The sequence below is a fragment of the Macaca mulatta genome, chromosome 3, assembly GCF_049350105.2.
Source record: "Macaca mulatta isolate MMU2019108-1 chromosome 3, T2T-MMU8v2.0, whole genome shotgun sequence".
In the NCBI taxonomy this organism is placed as follows: Eukaryota; Metazoa; Chordata; class Mammalia; order Primates; family Cercopithecidae; genus Macaca; species Macaca mulatta.
In genome coordinates this window covers 51,162,238-51,178,265 of record NC_133408.1, presented here as the reverse complement: position 1 = coordinate 51,178,265, position 16,028 = coordinate 51,162,238, and the positions used below count along the sequence as shown (strand labels likewise).

The 16,028-nt window shown below is 55.2% G+C and overlaps 2 protein-coding genes and 1 long non-coding RNA gene across 5 annotated transcripts; 1 reads left to right on the top strand and 2 right to left on the bottom strand.

The window, feature by feature from the left end:
• Positions 1-136: 136 nt before the first annotated feature.
• On the top strand, positions 137-1,479 carry DNAJC30 (DnaJ heat shock protein family (Hsp40) member C30). Its single transcript, NM_001194544.3, is given in 1 exon segment — positions 137-1,479. A coding segment is annotated over 1 exon segment (681 nt). The 5' UTR covers positions 137-138; the 3' UTR covers positions 820-1,479.
• A 1,435-nt stretch (positions 1,480-2,914) lies between these two features.
• LOC144339787 (uncharacterized) lies at positions 2,915-5,116 on the bottom strand. The gene is made up of 2 exons (XR_013415162.1): positions 4,957-5,116; positions 2,915-4,817 (listed from the first exon to the last, which is right to left on the bottom strand). It is a non-coding gene; the product is annotated as an uncharacterized LOC144339787 (long non-coding RNA).
• Positions 5,117-11,074: 5,958 nt separating this feature from the next.
• VPS37D (VPS37D subunit of ESCRT-I) lies at positions 11,075-15,940 on the bottom strand. Of its 3 annotated transcripts, none has more exons than XM_028845683.2 (4): positions 15,078-15,937; positions 13,598-13,769; positions 13,095-13,177; positions 11,075-12,176 (listed from the first exon to the last, which is right to left on the bottom strand). In XM_028845683.2, exons 1-4 carry the CDS (start codon positions 15,831-15,833, stop codon positions 11,820-11,822), a joined length of 1,368 nt encoding a protein of 455 aa, XP_028701516.2. In that variant the 5' UTR covers positions 15,834-15,937; the 3' UTR covers positions 11,075-11,819. The 3 variants fall into 3 exon arrangements, with proteins under 3 accessions (XP_028701516.2, XP_014988810.2, XP_077852652.1); XM_015133324.3 differs by having other exon boundaries at positions 11,075-12,182; positions 15,078-15,932; XM_077996526.1 differs by lacking the exon at positions 13,095-13,177 and having other exon boundaries at positions 11,075-12,119; positions 13,635-13,769; positions 15,078-15,940.
• Between the last annotated feature and the right edge of the window lie 88 nt (positions 15,941-16,028).

Genomic DNA, 16,028 nt, shown 5'->3' with positions numbered 1-16,028 from the left:
ATCAGCCCGGCGACCACTTGGTAATACGCATGCTCCACCCCTCCTCGCCCGCCCCCCTTACGTGATTGGCTACAGGGCGACCAACCGGCGCCTCTCATTGGCCAGTTTCTCTTGCACCGCCCGCCTAATCAATTCAAGATGGCAGCCATGCGCAGGGGATGGTGGTCGCGGCTGTTACCGTGGAGGTTGCTGCAAGCCCGTGGCTTTCCACTAAATTCTACACCCGGCCTGGGCCTGGGAGCGAGGACTTATTCTCAGGGCGACTGCTCGTACTCGCGCACGGCGCTCTATGATCTGCTCGGCGTCCCCTCCACAGCCACGCAGGCCCAAATCAAGGCGGCTTACTACCGTCAGTGCTTTCTCTACCACCCGGACCGCAACTCTGGGAGCGCGGAGGCTGCCGAGCGCTTCACGCGCATCTCCCAGGCGTACGTGGTGCTGGGCAGTGCCACCCTCCGTCGTAAGTATGATCGCGGCCTCCTCAGCGACGAGGACCTGCGCGGACCCGGCGTCCGGCCCTCCAGGACGCCCGCACCCGACCCCGGCTCGCCGCGTCCCCCGCCGCCCACTTCTCGGACCTACTACGGTTCTCGGGCCGCCCCCGGCGCCAACCGCACGATGTTCAACTTTGACGCATTCTACCAGGCCCACTACGGGGAACAACTGGAGCGGGAACGGCGCCTGAGGGCCCGGCGGGAGGCCCTTCGCAAAAGGCAGGAGAATGCGTCCCTGAAAGGCCTCCGCTGGGAGGAGACCCGAGACGTGGCTGCCATTTTCCTCGTCTTCTCAATCTTCATCATCATCGGCTTTTATATTTAATCGGAGAGAGGAGGGAAGGGGAGTGTCCCCAGCCAACCCCCCAAAAACGGCCTTTTTTCCTGCCTCTGAACCCTTGGCCATTGATAGTCTAACCTCTGCTGAGATCCGAAGGAACTGTACTCCCCCTGCCCTCCCCGACCCGCCCAGCTTAGCCGATGACCTGCACATCCCTTCACTATGGTCCAGAAAAGGAGGTCTCTCGACGTTTAAGAAAAAGGCCCCACGCTGAAGAGTCCCGAAAGCCCAGGAGTTAAGGGGTTCCTGGAGTCTCTAGGGTACTTCTTCCAGAGTTTGTCTTCCTGCTTCCAGATGTAGTCAACTTCTGGAACACTCGCTGTAGCTTTATTGTAAAGCTCCGAGCAAGATTTATCTGCTCCTGCCCCGCGTGTGTACGGTGGGCCTCCTCTGTAACCTTGAAATGTGCAATGTGACCAATTGTTGGCTGCCAAAAGAAAAGGTCCGGGGTTATACGAAACTTGTCTTTCTGTGAGTTCCCCAAGCCGCAGGTGAGACCTGGTACAGGTTAAGAATGGGATCAGTGGAGAGCCTGCCATTCCTTCAGCTAAGGTCAGGCCCCTGGGGCGCTCCCCCTTCTGTTGATAGCATGTGGGAGTGAGAAAACAAAGTCATTGAGCGTAAGGAATGAGTGTTCCTGTGCCCGTATTTAATGTGTGACCTTGGAGAAGTTACTCTGTGGGCATGACAGCAGAGGAGAAAATCATTTGGCATCTTAAGGTCTGTCATGCTTTATTATCCATAGTTTTTGGGGTTTGTTTTGTTTTGTTTTGTTTTGTTTCTGAGGTGGAGTCTTGCGCTCTGTTGCCTAGGCTAGAGTGAAGTGGTGCGATCTTAACTCACTGCAACCTCCACCTCCCAGGTTCAAGCGATTGTCCTGCCTCAGCCTCCTGACTGTGTAGCTGGGATTACAGGCTCCCGCCACCACACCTGGTTAGTTTTTTGTTATTTTTAGTAGATACGGGTTTCACCATCTTGGCCAGACTGGTCTCGAACTGCTGACCTCAGGCTGTCTACCCGCCCAGCCTCCCAGAGTGCTGGGATTGCAGGCATGAGCCACCGCGCCTGGCCTATTAGCCATAGTTCTAATCCACAGGGATTACAGCATGATGCTAGCAGGGCCAGGTTCATCCTTGGGACAGTGTGGCTGTCACCTGGCTCTCCCTTTACCAGCCAGCCCCATTGCGCACTGTGCAGCCCCTCCCCTCCCAGAAACAGAGTGACAAACTCCGCGCTTGAGTCCCTGTTCCTGTTTAACCTGCAATGCTTTTATCACAGGCCCTTTCTTAATTTTTTAGACGAGGCTGCTTGAGGCTGCAGTAAACTTTGGGGCTTTGGGAGTACACAGGACTACTGAGGGACAGGGGCTTGGTGTTTAAGGTGGAGACTTGGTTCTTAATGCAGAGCTGGCTAAAGGTGTGTTGTTTTTTCCGCTCTGTTTCTAATTCATGTTAAGTAGTTGGTCATCACTTTGGTCAGAGCTGCTGCTGTAGCTCTCTTAACTGTGAGTCACTGGATGTCGGCAGTGAGTTGGCTGTGAGATTGTAGGTGCTCAAGTGTTTATGCACCGGACTGAGTGTAAATCTGTAAAAGGGGAAAATCCTCGCAAGAGGTCTATGAGAAGGATGAGGGCCCAAGTCTAGGGTCTAAACAAAGCTAGGAGTGGTTTGGTATATTACTGAGTGCAATAATTGCATGCAATTCCTGCACTCAATATATTGTGTAAAATCCTCAGGTAGAATGAGATATACCCACAGCTGGTCCTACTTGGCCTCTTGAAAACTATTCCATCATTGTGCCAATCTCTATCCGGAAAAGGAAAAAAAAAAGGAAAAACATTCAATTATCTCTTGCCTTGGAGGTTGGGGTATGCTCCTAGTCAGGGCTTTGCAGCGACCATATGATGCAATAGTGAAGATCTGGGGCCTGGCACAACACTTTGGGAGGCTGAGGCGGGTGGATCGCTTGACCTCAGGAGTTGGAGACCAGCCTGGGCAGCACAGCAAAACCCCACCTCTACAAAAATCACGAAAATTAGCCGGGTGTGGCAAGTGCCTGTAGTCCCAGGTGCTCAGGAGGCTAAAGTGGGAGGGTGGCTTGAGCCTGGGAGGCTGTGGTTGCGGTGAGCTGCGATCCTGCCACTGCCTTCCAGCCTGGGCGACAAAGCCAGACCCTATCTCAAAAAAAAAAAAAAAAAAAAAAAAAGATTTGAGCCCAATCTGGTTCAGACCTGTTTGGCTCAGTGAGCCTGGACTTGGGGGGAGGGGATATGTACTTTTTAAAAGAACATATATTGTTACTATGTTTCATATTTGGAAAACAGGACAGAGACTTTTTTTTGGAAAAACAAACTGCACCAAGTGGAGTTTAGCAAAATGTTCTGAAACTAGTGCTTCTCAACCAATAAAGCAGGCACAATGGAAACAGTAGCGCAGGGGCTTTTTCTTCTAGCGAAACAGGTGGCCTTGTTTTGATGTGGGTTTGTAAAGCACTAGTGGTCTAATAGCATGGGCTCCTTGAGCTCCACCTCTGAAGTTTGTTTTCTCAGTCAGGATCCCAGCCAAGAACGTTCCCTGTGAGCCCCAGAACCTAGGGTACATAGAAAGGGCCAGAAGGTTCAGACTAGGGGTGGGTCCAGACTAAGGTAAACTTCTGGGACATTCCATGAAACTCTAAGCAAAGTATTGTATAAAAACCATCATCCAACCCTAAGCCTCTCCCCTGGTCCAGAACAAGGCCCAGTCCATAATGCCCATCCCTTTACGCCTCAGGGTTTTGTAGGCCAGAGCTAACCTCTGAGGAGCCCCACTCCCTGCCTGCCCTGAAGCAGCCTGTGCTCTTCATGGAAAGGGGAATGTGTGGGAGGCTTTTTGAAGGACCCCCAAAAGGTTTCCATGGTCACATTTCTCCCCCACCCACTCAGACTGGCTTCAGTCTTTCTCTGCTGCTACCTGGCAAGCGGAGGCTGAAATCGGCCATGACCTTAGCCCCTGCCTTCTAGGGGCTATTCCGTAATTCCTGGTTGTGGAGGATGGCTCAGTCATGCCCAGCCTTAGTCCTTTTTCTTTGTTTTTCACAAACAAGCAAAACTCCCTAGAAGTTTGGACCTAGGATGCGACAGTAGGGTAAAGGGGCCCAGCCTGGCCCAGGCTGTGCTCAGTGCGGTGGGGAGGGGGTACAAGTATAGCACGAGGCCAAGTGAGCAGCAGGCATGGTTCCTAAATGGGGAGGCAGGCCACAAGACAGGAACCAAAGGCGCACATGTCTAGGCAATTGTGGTGTCGTCTTTGGGCTTGACTGGGACTTTATTTCTTCTGAGCCAAACTGCTCTTTCTCCTCTGTTGCCCTTTATTTATTGCTGGGTGAGATGGGCCTTTACAGATCCCAGTGTCGAGGAAGTAGGGTTTCTCCTTCTTCCTTCTGAGGTTCCGGCATTTCATTCATTGAGTGCACTTCTCTATGAGCCAAGTTGATTGGGAGTAGCTTACCTCAGGCCACAGAGCTGTCCTACTGGATCACGATTGACTCGGAGTGGCCACCAGCACTCGCTTTTTTGGAAATGGAAGAGGTCTGTGTTTCAAACGGTTGGGCTTTCTGGAAGGTCGCCAGACCCCGTGCAAACAGGCCAAGAGAGGGACGGCTGGTAAGTGGTGGTGCTACCTCACTTCACACTCGAATTCATTGCACTAGAAAAGCTGGCCCTGTCCTGGCCTTTGCCTCCTCTCAGTTCCTCAGCACCATGATGAAGTCACACACTGCCACCTGCCCATGGGGAAGATCATGAGGGAAAGCCAGGCACAATGGTGTGCACCTGTGGTCCCAGTTACTTGGGAGGCTGAGGCAGGAGGATCGCTTGAGTCCAGGAGTCCAAGACTGTAGTGTGTAAAGATCTCGTGTATGAATAGCTGCTGCACTCCAGCCTGGGCAACACAGCAAGACCCCATCTCTAAAAAGAAAAACAGGCCAGGCTCAGTGGCTGACCTCTGTAATCCCAGCACTTCAGGAGGCCAAGGCGGGCAGATCACCTGAGGTCAGGAGTGCGAGACCAGCCTGACTAACATGGAGAAACCCCCGTCTCTACTTTAAAAAAATACAAAATTACCCGGGCATGGTGGCGCATGCCTGTAATCCCAGCTACTCGGGAGTCTGAGGCAGGAGAATCACTTGAACCTGGGAAGCAGAAGTTACGGCGAGCCAAGATCGTGCCATTGTACTCCAGCCTGGGCAACAAGAGCGAAACTCCGCCTCAAAAAAAAAAAAAAAAGAAAAAGAAAAACAAAATCATGGGAGAACACCCACCTTGCCTTCCCTTAGCAGCTCAGCTCTCAGGTCCAGCTTGCAGCCGTCGTGGTTTTGTGCAAAGCAGCTGAGTGTCCCTCTGTTAACGTTTGCAAACCATGGTGAGAACTGAGCCTGGATCTCAAGACCTTGCGTATGCCAGACATGCTCAGTGCATGCAGAGAGCTCATCTCTCACCATCTGTCTTGAGGTCACAGCCGCGCTACGGATCTAGCCACCTCACCAGTGCCTCTTAAGGCTAGGGTCCTGTCAGTAGTCTTGTGGTGGGTTGACTCTCGCATCCTGCCTTTGTCCCTTCAACATTCACGTCCTTAGCCCTGAGAGGGGACAGCCACTTTAGACAAAAGAAGGTGTTTCAGGGTCTGGCACAGTGGCTCTTGCCTGTAATCCCAGCACGTTGGGAGGCCAAGGCAGGCAGATCACTTGAGGTCAGGAGTTCAACACCAGCTTGGCCAACATGGTGAAACCCTGTCTCTACTATAAACACACAAAAAAATGGCTGGGTGTGGTGGCTCACGCCTGTAATCCCAGCACTTTAGGAGGCCGAGGTGGGTGGATCACTTGAGGTCAGGAGTTCAAGACCAGTGTGGCCAATATGGTGAAACCCCATCTATAAAAATATAAAAATTAGCCAAGCATGATGGTGGGTGCCTGTAATCCCAGCTACTCGGGAGGCTAAGGCGGGAGAATCGCTCGAACCTGGGAGGAGGAAGTCATAGTGAGCTGAGATCGCGCCACTGTACTCTAGCCTGGGCAACAGAGCAAGATTCCATCTCAAACAAAAATGTAAAACATTGGCTGGATGCAGTGGCTCACGCCAGTAATCCCAGCACTTTGGGAGGCCAAGGTGGGTGGATCACGAAGTCAAGAGATAAAGACCATCCTGGCCAACATGGTGAAACCCCATCTCTACTAAAAAGACAAAACATTAGCTGGGCATGGTGGTGCGTACCTGTAGTCCCAGCTACTCAGGAAGCTGAGGCAGGAGAATCTTTTGAACCGGGGAAATGGAGGTTGCAGTGAGCGAAGATTGCGCCACCGCACTCCAGCCTGGTGACAGAGCGAGACTCCACCTCAAAAAAAAAAATTAGGCAGGCATGGTGGCACACACCCGTAATCCTAGCTACTCAGGAGGCCAAGGTGGGAGGATAGCTTAAACCCAGGAGGCGGAGGTTGCAGTGAGCCAAGATCATGACACTGCACTTCAGCCTGGGTGACAGAGTGAGACTCCGTCTCAGAAAAAGAAATGGCAGGAAAGGCCTGTTAGAGGAGTACGAAGAGCAGACTGGGATTTGGGGTTCACAGGCCACAGCCACTTTGCAGACAGTATTTGGCTGGCACAGTGTCCTAAAACAACTTTACCCAACATTCAAAACTTGGGCATAAGAACAGATTTCTTTTTCTTTTTTTTTCTTTTTTTTTGAGGCGGAGTCTCACTCTGTTGCCCAGGCTGGAGTGCAGTGGTGCAATCTCAGTTCACTGCAACCTCCACCTCCTGGGTTCAAATGATTCTCCTGCCTCAACCTCCCAAGTAGCTGGGACTGCAGGCATGTGCCACTACGCCTGGTTAATTTTTGTATTTTTAGTAGACGGTTTCGCCATGTTGGCCAGGTTGGTCTCGAACTCCTGACCTCAAGTGATCCACCCTCCTCGGCCTCCGAAACTGCTGGGATTATAGGCATGAGCCACCGTCCCCATAAAAACAGATTTCTAATCTCTCAAAAAATGAGAAAATCTGCCACCATGCAGTTCACATACCTGCATTAGCACTGTGGGAGAAGCTCAGTAGCATTTCCCCTTTTAGGTCAGGCACAGTGGCTCACGCCTATAATCCCAGCACTTTGGGAGGCCAAGGTGGGCGGATCCCTTGAGCCCAGGAGTTCGGGACCAGCCCGGGCAGCATGGCAAAACCCCATCTCTACAAAAAAATACAAAAATTAGCCAGGCATGGTGGCGCTCACCTGTAGTCCCAGCTACTTGGGAAGCTGAGGTGGGAAGATGGCTTGAGCCTGGGAGGTCGAGATTGCAAGTAAGTTATGATCACATCACTGCACTCCAGCCTAGGTGACAGAGTAAGACCCTGTCTCAAAAGAAAGACAACAAATTTTGTCAATTTAGATGAGACAAAACGCCCCAGTTTGCTGCACTTCCACCAATAGGGGTGAAGTGTAAAAGGCCTTTTATCTACACACTTGCACCGTTTTTCCCATAGCAGAAAAACATTTCTATACCCCACGTCCATCAAGAAGGAAAGCAAAAAAGTAAAGAGGGACCATATATTTTTCAGAAGAATAGGGGCAGGAGTGTTTCTTCCTGGAAAGGGACTGCTTTGCACCTCTGTGTTACCTTCCTGGCCCCTGTAGGCATTTGAGTTTGCAAATTCCTGTATCATATGTTGCGGCAAAGAGCTTGCACTTTATGCAGGGAGGTTAAGTGAAATCTTATTTTCATTGTGGGACAAGGAGAATCTCTGGAGAGGTCTACAGCAATGATAAGCTTAGACAGGACCAGAGGCCCTTTGGTACAGTAACACCAGTTCCCTCCGTTTTTTGTGTAAAATCCTTGTATACGCTGAGATAAACCTGCAGCAAGTCCAGCTGGGTCTCTTAGAAACCATCCGATTCTCTAGCCTGGGAGGTCAGGGGCAAGCTCTTAGCCGTGGCTTTGCAGGGACTACATGATTCAGTGGTGAAGGTTTGAGCCCACACTGGTTGGAGCCTACTTAGCTCAGTGAGCCTTGATTGGTTAGGAAAAAGGAAAAGCACATTTAATGTTACTATGTTTCATATTTGGAAAACAAGAGGGGGAAGGTTAGAAAAATGCAGAAGCTAGTGATTCCCAAACAAGGAGGTATACATAATACTTTCCTGAGGAACAGGGAGCTCTGTTTTTATTAAAAGGGGTGGGAGTTTTATTTGGAGACATCTTTGTTTTTGTTTTGTAAAAGCAAGGTGGTATCTAATAGGTAGGACCTTTCTCATGAGCCCCCTGATGCAGACCCTCAAGTTTGTTCTCTCTCACAGAAGATCACAGCCAGGGACATTCCTGGGACCCCCAGAATCTGGAAGCAGCAAGTTCCAGAAGGTTTTAGGCAAAAGGAAGGGCCCAGAGTGCTACACCTTCCAGAACCTTCCAGAACATTCCATGTACCTTCAAGCAAAAGGGGTTGATTTTTCTTTTTCTTTTTTTTTTTTTTTTTTTTGAGACGGAGTCTTGCTCTGCCGCCCAGGCTGGGGTGCAGTGGCCAGATCTCAGCTCACTGCAAGCTCCGCCTCCCAGGTTTACGCCATTCTCCTGCCTCAGCCTCCCGAGTAGCTGGGACTACAGGCGCCTGCCACCTCACCCGGCTACTTTTTTTTTTTTTGTATTTTTTAGTAGAGACGGGGTTTCACCGTGTTAGCCAGGATGGTCTCGATCTCCTGACCTTGTGATCCGCCCGTCTCGGCCTCCCAAAGTGCTGGGATTATAGGCTTGAGCCACCGCGCCTGGCCAGGGGTTGATTTTTCAAACCACCCAACTGGAAGCCTTTCCATGGCCACCCAGAACTGGGCCCACTCCACTCTGGTAGTGTCCATCCTCACCTGCCTGGGATCATTTTCAGGCTGACGCTGAACACAGAGGGGTCTCACTGCCGGCCCCTCTAAAGCAGAATCAGCTCTGTGCAAGACGAGGTGTGTGGGAGGCCTTCTGAAGGACCCCATCTGGTTCCCATGGTAACACTTCTTCCTAGTCCCTCTCTTGTCCATGTCTCAACTTTCTCTGCTTCTTACCTGCCCTGGGGATGGGAGCCTCAACCTGGTAGCTGCTGCCTCCTAAAGGCTGCTCCCCAATTCATGATAGTGGAGAAAGGCTCAGACCTGCCCAACCTTTGCCCCTTTTTCCCTTTCAATTGCAAACTCTACCCCATGTCCATCATGAAGGAGAGCAAAAAAAAAAAAAAAAAAGGCCGGGCACGGTGGCTCACACCTGTAATCCCAGCACTTTGGGAGGCCAAGGCAGGCCGATCACGTGAGGTCAGGAGTTCAAGACCAGCCTGACCAACATGGAGAAACCCTGTCTCTACTAAAAATACAAAATTAGCCGGGCTTGGTGACACATGCCTGTAATCCCAGCTCCTCGGGAGGCTGAGGCAAGAGAATGGCTTGAATCTGGGAGGTGGAAGTTGCGGTGAGCTGAGATCACTCCATTGCACTCCAGCCTGGGCAACAAGAGCAAAACCCCATCTCAAAAACAAAAACAAAAATGAAAAAACAGCAGAGGCCCCAGGCATTTTCAGAAAAATGGGGCAAGAGTACTTTTTCGTGGGAATAGACTGCTTTGCACCCTGGAAGCTTGCACCAGGAACGGGAAGCCAGGGCAAAAGGGGCCCAGCCTGCCCCAGACTGTGCTGAGGAGAGCACGGGGGAGAGGTCTTCCAAGGCTGCTCAGTCTTCGGTCATCTCAGCAGGAACTCAGCAGTTCTGGTGTCCCTTGGCCTCCAGCAGCGGAAGTGCCAGCAGTGAAGAGAGTAGAACCAAGACCAAGGTGGGATGGAGGTTCTGAAGTGGGTACTCTCAGTGCTTGAACTGTGCCCATACTAGCGGGCCACTGTGTCTAGGCCTGAGGTTCTAAAGCCCCCACAGCCCAATCCCTCTAGCGACAGCCAACATCTCTAAAAGGCCCATCAAGCGGTTGCTGCCCCCATGTCATCAGGGATGAGGACCATCCATCTCACAGAGCACCCCTAACTTTTTTTCTTGGCGGGGGATGGAGTTTCACTTTTGTCGCCCAGGCTGGAGTGCAGTGGTGTGATGTCGACCCACTGCAACCTCTGCCTCCCGGGTTCAAGCAATTCTCCTGCCTCAGCCTCCTGAGTAGCTGGGATTACAAGTCCCTACCACCATGCCTGGCTAATTTTTCTATTTTTGGTAGAGATGAGTTTTCGCCATGTTGGCCAGGCTGGTCTTGAACTATTGACTTCAGGTGATCCACTCGCCTTGGCCTCCCAAAGTGCTGGGATTACAGGCATGAGCCACCGCACCTGGCCTCATCCCTAATTTAAGAGCCTCGGGCTGGGCGCAGTGGCTCACGCCTGCAATCCCAGCACTTTGGGAGGCCGAGGTGGGCAATTACAAGGTCTTGGCTTTGACCTCTGGTTCTAGGTGACCTAACCCTTTAGAGATTCAAAGGCTCAACATCACACACCCACACACATTTCAAACAGATCCCTCAACTGTACCTCACTGACTGTACTTTCTCATCCTTATTTCTCCAAAGGTGCTTTTTGGGGTGGGTGGGTGGAGGGGCTCCTCTTCCAGTAAAAAACTTAAGTGAAAAGTAAAGCAACCCCAACACCTCCCTCTTTCCAGATAGTTATGTCCTTATTAACATGGACCAAGACCATATTAGCTTTGTAGGCTTCACACAACACTGTGACTGTCCCCTTTTGTTTGCAAGAACTTCCACGCCTCCCTGCCAAACTGCATCTCATTGGACTTGACCTAAGCTGACTCGGGGTATATCCCATCTCCTTGTCCCACACTCATCAGCCAAACTGGCACCTAGCGTTCCCCCTGGCTGAGGACAGATGCTATCACTCCTGCAAAATGCCCTCCATCACTCCATGGGGACCGTCATTTGGCAGGCCAGAGAAGACCAGGTACCATTCCAATCGGGCTTACGGGCAACCCGGGAAAAGAAGGTGCATACAAGAGAGGCAATTGGAGAACCAAGATGGAGCAGTGAGCGCTTCTGACCGGAAGTGCTGGGAAGTTAAGATTTAGGAAAGGCTCTCACGGGTTGGTAATCAGAGAAGGCTTCATGGAAGAGGCAGCGGCGGTGTTGGACCTGGACAGCTGGGCTTTGCATAGGCAGAAAGGAGGGGAGAGCATCTCAAAAGTAGGAAGTGGAAGCACAGGAGCTGAGCTGTGGAGGCTGCAACAGCAGAGAGGAGTCTGGCAGCATCGTCATCCTCATCATCACATTTATTGACGGCCCCTAAGAGGCGGGGCTGGGGACAGAACGTACAAAGACAAGGACCTGCCCTCAAAAAGCTTCCATTCTAAGGAGACAGGGACAGAAAAATACAGAATGGTCTTTCCTGGGGATGGCCCACTCTCGCCTGCGCAGGTCAGAAGCCCCTGGCCTACCTTGCCCCAGGGTCTGGAGCATGTGTGGACACGTAGTAGCCCCAGGGCCACAGTGTCCCTGTCCTCACAGCCAAGGCCTGACCACTTGGCTTCTAGGCCGTGGACCCCAGAATTTGGGGGAAAGGTAGGCTCAGGACATGATGTAAAACACTCCTGGCGGCCTTGGCATTGTGCGAGCCCACTGGAGTGGTGGGGTGCGACAGGTCCCCTTGGCAAGGCCCCTGGGGGACCCAGACATCTTCCCAGGCCCCCCGTAGGTGAGTCAAGTTCTTTCATGGGGCTGGTCCATCACCCTGGAGGCCCCGGGGCAGGGAAACAAAAAAGGCAGGGTGTCTTCAGCGCCAGAGGCGTACAGCCCTGCTCACCCACCCCCAGCCCCGTCTCTGGCCTCTTCCAGGGGGCCCTCCTCCCCAGCTCAGCCTCCAGGGCCAGGGCCAGGGCCTGCCTGAGGCCAGGGGGAGGGGCCTGCCCCTCCCCCCACCCAGGCAGTGGGGGAGGAGGAGGAGCCACGCATCAAGTTTGTCTAGGCCCCCCCACTGGGGGGCCACACCCTGGATCCTACCGGTGGGGGGGCTCTGGCTGCGAGGGCCGAGGGCTCAGCAGAGGGGCCGGGCCGAGGGGGCACCCGGGGGAGCCCTTCAATGGGGGTACTGGGCGGGAGTCCAAGGGGGGCAGGCTCCGGGGTACTGCTGGTGGCCCCCGGGCGGCCCCAGTGGGCAGGACAGCTGCAGCCGGGAAGGATTTGGGGGGATCAGCAGCCGAGGTGGGGGCCGGCTGTGCAGAGCGCTCCCGACGCCGCAGCAGCTCCTGCAGCTTCTCCGCCTGCGTCCGCCTCAGGTGGGCCAGGGCGCGGCCACGCTGGAAGGCAGGCAGGAAGGCCTCCAGGCTTTGCTCCCCCAGCAGCAGCTGCTCCATCTGCTCCTGGGCCGGGAGGGAAGGGAGGACTTGGGAGGGGCACGACCACAGACTGGAGACTGGTCCTTACTCCTTCCCACCCTGAGGCCCTCCCCATGGAGATCACCCCTCAGCTGGGGGACAGGGCACCTGCGTTCTAGCCTGGGCCTGCCTCTGACCACTTGCTGAGTGAACTGCAGACAAATGTCCTCCTAACTACTTCTTTTTTTTTTTTCTGAGACAGTCTAACCGTGGCCCAGGCCAGAGTGCAGTGGCGTGATCAAGGCTCACTGCAACCTCCGCCTCCCGGGTTCAAGCAATTCTGCTGCCTCAGCCTCCCAAGTAGCTGAGATGACAGGCATGCACCACCACGCCCAGCTAATTTTTTTTGTATTTTTAGTAGAGACGGAGTTTTGCCATGTTGCTCAGGCTGGTCTCGAACTCCTGACCTTAAGTGATCCGCCTACCTCAGTCTCCCAAAGTGCTGGGATTACAGGCGTGAGCCACCGCGCCCAGCCCTAACTTCGAAAATAAGGATGCCATCACCAAACCTGGGTCAGCAATGAGGCAGTAGCAGAGGCAGGGACACATGTGAAGTATAGACTTAACATGTCCTTCGGGGGCCCGCCACCTTCAGCTCACTGAGCGGTACACTCCCAACCCAGCACAAAGTCTGCCCCAGCTCCTCTGCAGCCCCAGATCCACGCTGCCCTGGCCCAGTCACAGGGGAGCCCAAAAAATAATTCACAGGTAGGAAAGTGAGCCCTGCTGGCTGTCCAGTGCTGGCGGACAGCAATGCTAGGCTCTCCTATGGGCCAGGCATTCAGGGTGGGCTTCCCAGAGGAGCGGCTCCCCAGCCTGAGGTGTAAGAATGAGCTGGGGGGTGGCGGAGAATGGATCTCCCTCTTGGCCCCCAGCCCCAGCCACCCCTCCCCTCACCTCTGCCTCCTGCTCCGCCTCTTCTAGCTCAGCCTGCAGCCAGCCCAGCGCGCAGTGGGGACTCCAGCGATGCATGCTCTCCTCTGAGGGCCACAGAGGGACAGAGTGACAGGCCAGGGCCCCAAGCTTGCACTCTCCCGTTGACCCCATGTGATTCTATATTCCCCTTTCCTCTGGTCTAGAGCCTCAGTTTCCTCATCTGTACCACGCCCATGTGACCGCTTTGTGGATACGGCCCCTACCAAAGTTCTGCCCCTCATCCTAGTGCAAAAGAGACGGGAGGCTTTGTCCCCCACAGCACCTCAGGGGGACCCTGGGTATTGGGTACCCTCTCTCCCACCCAACCCTCCCCATTTCTTCTCACTTCAACTCTATTGCCCAGGAGGCCAGGAGCAGGTCCGCCCAAGTCCCATCCATCAGAGCCTGGCACTTCCCAAGGCCAACCCACCGGATGGCCAGCTGCCCCCACCAGCCCCAGGTGGTTCTCCCAGACATGCCCTCACCCAGTCGTTGCAGCTTGTCAGCGCAGTTCTCGGCCACCTCGCGAAGCTCCTGGTATTTGATGGCCAGGGCAGCTCGGCCCATCTCCAGGCGGGGCCGCAAGGCCAGGTTCTCCTTGGCCAGTGCGTAGTTGGAGGCCAGGCAGGCCTCACGCTCCAGCTGCAGGCCCTGGAACTGCGGGCAGAGAGGAGCTAAGAGGCCCGCTCCGGGGATCTGCCCCGTCCACCCTACTGGGTGACCGTGCCTGCGGGCCAGGCCAAAGGCACCTGTCAGGCCCCAGCCTTCAGGGTGGCAAACCCAACAGGTGAAGGGACGGCGACAGGCCAGGACCAGACCTGGCTCTGCCCTGAGCGCCCTCTCTGGCCTCAGTTTCCTCTTTTACAAATCGAGTTAAAAACATCCACCTTAAGGGTTGTTGCGAGACTTAAGTGAGGAAAACTATAAAGGCCTCTACAAATGTTAGTTAATTTTTAATTTTTCAATTAATATGTCTGCTCAGGTCCCGGAGGAGTGCCCCTCCCTCCTCTGCCCCATTTTCCATGCATGGACAGCTTCCCTCTCACTCCAGGCCTTTGTCTGCTTCCTCCTCAGGTGTTTGCACCGAAAACACTCCCACCCCCTGCTCATCCTCTCCAGAGGGGTGTCTGCACCCCGTCCCCTCACAGCACCCCCTCGGGTCACCCTCTCTTCCCTTCCCACCCCCTCCTCTGCCTCCAGTGGAATCATCACACCCCAAGGAATACACACCCCCTTTTCCTCCCTGCTCCGGGCTTACAGCAGCCCCTGGCCCTGGAGACGGCTTTTTCCTTGTCTCTAGCAGGGCCCAGCCTCCCCTCCCTGCCCCTGGAGAACGCACTCCCCTCCATCTGTCCCCTGTGGGATGCACAAGCCCCTCCTCGCCCGCCTGCTTTCAACACACACTTTCCCTTTCTGCCCCCACAGACAACCAGCCCGGGCCTATCTCCCGTGAAATATACAACTTTCTCTTACGGTGGCCTATGCAATACACACGGCAGCTTCCACCACCCCTCCCCAGCGCCAGGCACAAAGCCCCCTCTTGCGCCCCCAGAATGCGTAGACCCCCCAACAGCCCCTCCAGGTATCAAACAGGCCCCTAGTTCTCTCAGTGGAAGGCGCCTTCTCTTTCTGGCCCTTACAGAACGTGGGTGTGCAAGCCAGGGCCCCCCACAACACAGCCCCCCGGAACACACCTCCCCGGAGCATCCGCTGTAGGACACGCCTCGCGGCCATCCCGGGGGTGCACAGGTGCCCCCCCCCCGGTCCCCAGCGCCCCACCCGCCCCAGGCCAGCTCCAAGCGCCCCCTCCCCCGGGGGGTGGCTCCGCGGGGCCCACTCGTACGTGCCAAGCTCCGCGCCCACGGGCGGCCCCGCGGCCCGGCCCGCGCGGCCCTTCGCTCGGGCGGCAGGTCCTGCAGGCCGCTGCCCGTCCCCCGCGCCCCCCGCCCGCGCCCCCCGCGCTACCTTCCTGCTGAGCCGCACGATCCGGTCCAGCTTGGGTTCATCCTGAAGCAGGTCCCGGAGCTGCCCGGTGCTGAGGATCCCAAAGCGCCCCGGGCTGCCGGGCTCCGGCCCCGCCCGCGCCGCCCGGGCCCGGTACATGCCGCCCGCCCGCGCCCCCAGCTCGGCTGCTGGCTCGGCCCGCTCGGCCCGCTCCGCCCCGGCTCCGCTCCGGCTCCGGGATCCGCTCCGGCTCCGGTCGCACGCGCCGCTCCGCCGCCAGGGGGCGCCCCGCCCGCTCTTAAAGGAGCCGCGGCGCCGGGGCTGGGGGTGGGGCAGGGAGGGGGCGGGCCGCACCCCTCCCCGCCCCGGCCGCGCCATGCCGGGCCGCGCTTCCCGCACCCCAGGTTCTCCCCGCAGCCGGATCTCCCCGCCCCTCCCGATCTGAGCCGCCCTACTCTGCGCCCCAGCACCTGGCTCTGGCTCACCACGCCCCCAGGCACTGACTCTCCCACCCCGAACGGATACAATTTGCAGATCCCGTGCACATTTTCCCCTCCGACGGCAACAACAATTTTCTGACTTTGGCCGGGCGCCAGGAGCTCCTGCCTTGCAGCCCTCCCCAAGCCTCAGTTTTCTCTTCTGTAAAGTGGGATTTTTGATGGTGAGCGCTGACTGCTGCCTGGGCGCGGTGGCTCTCTCCTGTAATTCCAGCGATTTGGGAGACCGAGAAGGGAGGATCGCTTGAGGCCAGGAGTTTGAGACCAGCCTGGGCAACATAACAAGATCCCCCGTCTCTATTAAAAAAAAAAAAAATTTTTTTTTTAATTGTCAAAAGAGTGAAAAGAACAGTTTTAAAAAGTACTAAAGGCTGGGCGCAGTGGCTCAAGCCTGTAATCCCAGCACTTTGGGAGGCCGAGACGGGCGGATCACGAGGTCAGGAGATCAAGACCATCCTGGCTAACACGGTGAAAC